The 7,696-nt window shown below is 29.2% G+C and overlaps 1 protein-coding gene across 1 annotated transcript in view; it reads right to left on the reverse strand.

The window, feature by feature from the left end:
- Positions 1-5,105, reverse strand: part of LOC139498240 (uncharacterized) — a 57,106-nt gene extending 52,001 nt beyond the window's left edge. The window contains exon 1 of the mRNA XM_071286609.1: positions 4,638-5,105. Within this exon, the coding sequence (XP_071142710.1) occupies positions 4,638-4,755 (118 nt within the window). The 5' untranslated portion in view covers positions 4,756-5,105. The remainder of the gene's footprint in view (positions 1-4,637) is intronic.
- Positions 5,106-7,696: the final 2,591 nt, after the last annotated feature.

Below are 7,696 nucleotides of genomic sequence, written 5' to 3' on the forward strand. Positions count from 1 at the left end.
CTACTAATGTAGCTGACATCTGATATACATCTTTTACTATTGCTTCATCTATCATGTCTATATCAAATGTGTGCATCAGCTTAATATCAAATAATTATCCTCTCAAATCAGAGTTCGGTTATAGCATATGAAATAGATCAATTAGACTTTGAAAATAGAAGAACTAAAAGAGAAGATCAGTAAGTTTTTATCTAAAAGATTGTTGATAAAAAGATCAATACTTTCTTGCCTTTGACAAATCATTGATGTCTCAGGTAATTATATATCTAAATTTTCATAAAAGACTATTTATGGAAAGAATTTATTACTTTTCAACTTGCATTTAACATGTTTAAAATCAAAATAGGATGTATGAAAAATAATAATGTATTGAGTCATTAAATTGAAATGTCTTTTTGACTTCAAATGAATTTGTGTTATAGTTACGGAAGTGATTTTAATGGTTAAGGTGGCTGGTGGCCCAGAGGTAAACTTGGTACAATTCAATTTATTTATTTTAGTTGTTTACAATAATATAAATATTGGGAAAATTGCATTGACTTACATGCACCAATTGATTTGAGTGACATAATATATCTTTTTTCAAATTTGCTTTTTTCATAGACCTATAATTGCTTAGGTATACATTATGTTCGGTTATTTGGTTTATAGTAGTTGAAACGGTAATAAAAAAAACTCTGCCTTAATTTCATTTTTTTACAATGTTCAAAAAATTTACTGCAGCTCATCATAAGAGTGTGAAAATTAGGGCAGTTTATAATTTGATATTATGTAACTAAATTGCTTTTCCAAAACCTATTTCTTCAATATAAATTGATTTTAAATTGATATACTTTGGCACATGTTGCTTTTATTATGTTTATATAGCATCTGTAACATGATTATTCAGCAATAAAACTATTCATGTACATGATGTTCAGCTATATCATTTGTGAAGTGTTTCCTAACCAATTACAAATTTACAACAATTTATAACTTATGTATATATATATATATATGTAAATTTATTATGTGATCTCTTTTTAATAAGTTGTTGTCATGTAAGAATTTTAGTCAGGAAATTATTGAAAGCATAACTTAAACAAATTAAAGTATCTTTCAATTTAAAATCACAATATAAGATTAATGATTTAAATAGCACTGTATGACTACATGTATGCATGTACAATGTACTAATATAAAATGCTAACATTTAGACCATTGATTTAAAAGGCAAACTCGTTTGAAACCTTGATCAACCATCAAAATGAGATTATTACTTCTTAAATGTCTCTCAAGGTGGTACCTTAAACACTACAGGGAGATAACTCTGTAAATTCAGCAAAACGCTTTAATAACGTTGTGTTGTAAAAGGAATATTAAGCTTCTCAATGATCAAAATTGGTGTTTGTCAAATTGCTATATAACCAGTGTAATTTTTCTGACAAAACGGATGGTTCAACATTTTTTAAATTTTTATGTTTTTGTTAAAGTGTCAAAGTAAATACTTTGACAAAGTTTTATGGATATTAAAAGAGCCAAATTAATTTTAGTGAAAGTGTTGGGTACCACCTTAAAGTATATATTTTGTACATTAAAATTGTTAGTAAAGTTGATTCATTTGTTCTTTAATTTATTCATCATATTCATAGACAAATAATTTTTTTAAGGATAGAAGTCAATTAAACCTATTGTCAGCTGTGAATTTCACAATGTACTGGTACATTTAATTTTACATGTTTTGTATGACCTAAATCTGTTTAATTTGACATATTTCAATTTGTCTCACAGATAAAAAAAAAATCATTTAAATGTACTTCCATCCTACATTATCTATTAGTGATCATATAGTGCAGAATTGACAAATTTTTATCCCTACAAAAAATTGTATGTCAAAATACATTTTGTACATCTATTCCACATGCAATAACAATTTTTTTTCTTCAGTGGAGCAAATTAAATGGCATGAAGTCATGTACATACAAGAGAATTGTGTTTTTCAGCATGTTCAGTACTAGAAAAAGTTTAGTACATTTGAGTAAATTTAAGTTACCAAAAAGGATAAATACATACTCATTGGCAATCATACCACATCTTCTTTTTTATATGTACTGAAAGTTACTGCCAGCTTATCAGTAAATCAAGAAAAGGAAAGACATCTGTTATGTAGGTAATTGGTGATCTTACTGTGTCTACATTCTTTGTAATGAGGCATAACATACTGTTATTTATATCACCAGCCATGCCAGCTATATCATGTGGAGAGTTGAAGGAAGGTTATTTTGAGGTTGTGCCAATGCAATGACAGTCTGCGCCGTTAGCCACTTGTCCGATGCCCCAGACTAGTAAATATTGAATTGGACTACTGGAAATTTTCAAAATTTTATATACTATATAGTCATATAGGCACAAGTTTTGATATTTAGTTTCTGGACTAGTAGATGAAAAAGTTTTTGGCACAGACTGCAATGAGACGGGTTTCATTTGTACAATGTGGCAATATAAATGTTTAATATATAGTCATGATTGTGTTATACATGTTTGGTAATTACTTGTACATGTACTGTATAATTGTTTGTTGTTTTTTTAGCAAGGGTTGACTTAAGCACTGGCCCACTAGCTCAAAGACAGTAGAATTTTGATAGGGCCAGTTGAACCTTAAGACTTACTGACCACATTGACTAATGTCTTCACTGTGTTAGTATTATAACATGTATCAGGGCAAGTAATAAATCAGTAGGGTCAGTAAACTTATTTATCAATTACCATAATTATTTCGGATTACTTTTAAATTTTTATTATTTTCAATCTCCCGATTTTTTTGTGTCACTTTCAGAAATTTTTGTATATATATATCAATAAGGCCAGTTTACATTTATATGGATAAACCGTTAAACTCCTAGAAAAAAAACACTATCCTTTGACATGAAACTTGGTAATTTTAGTCAATTAACATGATTAAGACATGTAAGATGAAGAAGGGTCCAATTTCAAATTCAATTTCTTGATTGTTTCATTGGCAGTCATACCACATCTCCTTTTTCTTTTAAATGTTTAACAAGGATATATTATATTCTTTCTCTTAATACAATGTACATTATTGCACATTTTTAAGACTCAAGATTCCCTTTAAAGTCATAAGAAACGAGTGAACGGTGAAAAATAATGTTCTTCCAATTCTTGAACCAAAGCATACAAACATCATAAACTTAGTCTTCTGTGCACGAATTTACCATTTTTTTCGTGTAAATTTCGTATAATCGTCATTTTTTTTTCAATCTGTCAGTGTTGTTGTGAAAATATGGCAGGTAATTAAAGTTCGTGTTTTGAATCCAAAGTTTAACAATTGTCATGATTGTCACCTGTTTGTCAACAATCGACAAAAAATCAACAAAAAACACGGAAATTGAGCACGTGTTTAACATGTAAATACAGATAATAGTTTATTTTAAGGACATCCATGTTCACTGAATTTTTACGAGATGGGTCACACTGAGGACACTTTGCATACGGAAAATATGTTGGGAGAATTGCTTCCTGAAACAATTAAAATATATATAAAAGTAAACTTCTTCTAAATATGAAAAAATTAAAGAATTTTTTTCAGAAAAAAGTATATGTACATAAGTTTTATAATGAAAACTATCCATTAAGTTTTAAAAAAACATATATATGCATTATTTTTTTTGATTTAAGGTTTCTTATGACTTTAGTTTAAATTTATTATAAAACAAAAAAAAACAAAAAATGAAGTTTTCTTTTACAGGTTTATAAATTTATTATGAAAGTGATATTGGATTCACTTTATTTCCTTTGCTGATATGTTTTGAAATCATTCCTGGTTTGTCTGTATTACAGATTTATACACATTGTCTATTATGTCATGTACATGTATGTCATACACATGAATATTGTTGGGACTAGTGTACATCAATTGGCTGTACTGTACAGCTACATGAAATTATAAATATTTACAATTTAATAAGATGACATATTGATTGTTTAAACATGGGACAAATATTGACAAATATTAGCATGATTAGTCCCAGGTTTGCACATATATAATATTGTTGATAAAAATGTAAAAATAAAATATATATTATTCAATAACAATGTAGATTTAAATTCAAATACACAAAAGCTTTTAAAATTAAAAATTTTGGAAAATCAAACCAATCCTTTATTTTGGAAAGTCCATTGTAAATATGATATCTACCTGGTTGATAGGTTAGGGAGTTTTAATGAACAGGAACAAAATAGTCTATTATGTTTGAATGGTTGTAAATTGAGATTTCAGATAGATGACACATTAACTTTAAATTTGTTTTAATTTTAAACTTAATTGATTTATTCTCATGATTATTATTTAATTTGTAAGATCAGTAAAATACGTGTAATCAAATGATTTTATTAACTAATAGATTTGTCTTTACATTGGATAATAATTGATTTGTATTTTAATTGTGTAACAACGTGTTTGTTACATGTCAGAAGCGACTTAGGTTAATATGTTAATCATGTTAATACACAAAATATAAACATCACACTCATTGTATACTCTAGGAGTCACATCTAATATATCTTTCAATTAAAATCCTAGGTATATTATTACATAATAATAATTCGCATTAAAATATCGTGTACACCTGAATTCTCACCTGGAAATCTTTGGTTGAACTCTTTTTGACTATCCCCAGATAATTCCTCCGAAAATTCGTACAAAAATAAAAATATCACAGAAGTAGAAATCACAAATTTATGACACATCCAATTCATTTTGAATATTTAGTAATCCACATAATTAAACAAATAAATTCCTCTTAATTATATCCACTAGCCAGGGTCAGCGAAGTACATCACTGACGTGTAAAACTTTAAATAACTTCTTGTAGTTCTTATGTCAAAACTATATTGTGTACTGCCTTTGTAAGCGACCTTGAACCTTTTCAAAGATTAACCAATGAGGGGAAATCAAAACAATAATTTCTATAGCCTATTTCAAATATGTATTTATTCACCAATTTACGATTTGTAGTATGAAAGTAATCATGTTATTCCTTGAAGTCTTAGCGTAATTCTGAGCTCTGTAAATTTGTAGCTAACAGAAAATTACTAGCTTCAGTACATAATGTGATATTGATTTTTCACAGGAAGTCTTGTCATGTACAAATTGATTATTAGATAAGAAAATGACATTATCGTCATTGACTCGACATGGAATCTATTTACAGTTAAACAAAGGATATTGAAGTTAATTATCAACAACATGCTGCAATTAAAAAAAAACATAAGGCGTATTTATGATATTGATCGTTTGGAATAAATAAAAAAAATCCAAGTGTTATCAGCAGAACACTACTGTTCAGGGTTCAGTTTCTGTATATTTTCTTATTTTCGCTCATTTTTCTTTATCTTTGAGAATAAGTCATTCTGTAATTACTTGATAACTGTATTCTGGACATTGTCCTTTTTCTGTAATCAGTATATTTATGTTATGAATTCTTTAATTCTTGCCGCAGTTATTATTTATATGTTTGGCTCCCAATTATTCTCTTTGAGGGTTTGGATGGGGTTAAATGATTAAAGAATAATGCCCTTCAAAAATGAAGATTTGAGAATAAAGGCCAAAAAAAATGAAGATTATAGAAAAAAGGGGTTAATTTTTGGAAGATTAGAGAAAAAAGGGGTTATTTTTTTTAAAGATTAGAGAAAAAAAGGGTAAAAATTAAATGTTTACAGAATAACAGACACCCCCCCCCCCCTATCCAGACCCTCCTGTATGCATTAAATTATTCTCTGTGTTTTACTATTTTTAGTTGCCAATTTTCTTTCTATTCTTTCTATTTTTGTTTATAATTTTGTATTCTGTAAACTCCATCCACATCTCATACTACACTGTTACGTGTTCGGGCAATACTCTCTTGAAATTGGAAACTTTTTAAACCAGTCACGATGTTCAAACATTAATCTTATGTAAATAAGAAAATACTAGATTTATTTATTAAGTCGGTTTTCAAATATACTTTCGACATATCCTGCATGATACATGAGTTCTTTAAAACTCATTAACCAACTTATATCAAATAACATTACAATAGTCAATTTAATTCTTCAAATACTAGTAGCAACATATTCTTATAGAGCACATGCAATCAATTCATGCAGCACATTTAAATAAATAAATAACGGCATGCTGAAACGTTGAAACCAACGCAACATATATAATGTACTAGATGTAAGCTTCTTATATATCTGAAGGGCATTAGCCCCGAAGGTTTAGACGATTACACCCGATTTGCACAGAAGTAGTTAACATGCATATTCGATCTTTTCTCTAAAAAGAAATGAGCAATTATAGTTTTGATACGAAGTGCCATTATCTAAAAATTTCCATATTCAGTAACACTTTCAGATAAAATTGAGAATTGAAATGGGGAATATGTCAACTTAAAGAGACAACAACCCGATCAAAGAGGCTGAAATATTTTTGTTACATGTATGTACGCATTTGAAACTTAATCTTCATTGCTTCTATATTTCTGAATTGCAACCATTTAACTTCAAAGAGAGGGTTATGGTTTGTTGTTTGAGTCAGAAAAATAACTCATAGTACTTTTAGTCAGCTGATGTGATATTGTATGGCCGGTTCTACGCCATCTAATACCGGCGGCTGTACTTCGAAATATAATTCATGCAGACACTTCGCAAACAGTGTAAGAAGACAACATCTATGGGAAATGAACCGAGACATTTATTTAAAAAAATGCTAAATAATGATGTGGCGAAATGCGGAATACACTGTTTTGAGAAATCGTATCAAAAACTGGATAAAACGTCACAAAAGTTGCTTAAATTAATTGATACATGTACGATGATATGGGGTGCGGTCCGTAATTTTTGTAGGCTTTAGTTTTTATAAGATTATCTTTATTCTTTATCCTTTAATCTCTATTCTTTATATTCTAACACCCAAATATTCTACACCCTTTATTTTTTTACCTTTTTTTTTTCTCTTTACCCTTTTTTGCTTTTTATTCTACTTCGCCTTTTTGCCTGTTATTCTCTATTCTGTAAATAGATATAAGAAGATGTGGTATTAGTGCCAATGAGACAATAAAATTGAGAATGGAAATGGGGAGTGTGGAAAAGAGACAACAACCCGACCATAGAGCAGACAGCAGCCGAAGGCCACCAATGGGTCTGCACTGCAGCGAGAAACTCCCGCAGCCGGAGAAGTCCTTCAGCTTGCTCTTCCATCCAAGTCACAATTTGTAAAAGTAAACCATCACAGGCCATCTAGACCCTCAAAATTAGTAGACATCCATGTAGGCGTTTGTCCAATAAGGTGTATATAATTTACACGATGATATTACGGCTAATTCAATAATTTTAAAGGGGGTATTTTAGCAATTTAACCTTATTTCATTGTTACGCATGACAAAATAAAATGCAGGGTATTCAGTTGCACTTTATCGCCTCGTTGAGTTAAGTAATAAAAGTTGGGTTTCCCACCCAGCTAGTATTTCATACGGATATCGATATTATCTGTAATATACAACAAACAAGTTAATATTCTGTTTTTTCTTTAATAGGCTGATTCATATTTAAGTCCGATTATAATGCTTAAGTCTGAGCTGCTGATAAATATCTACAAATTACATTACATGCAATCCATACAATATAATACAGTAAGCTTTATTTAGAGTCGCTACATAGC

Source organism: Mytilus edulis, chromosome 12, assembly GCF_963676685.1.
Source record: "Mytilus edulis chromosome 12, xbMytEdul2.2, whole genome shotgun sequence".
Taxonomy (NCBI): Eukaryota; Metazoa; Mollusca; class Bivalvia; order Mytilida; family Mytilidae; genus Mytilus; species Mytilus edulis.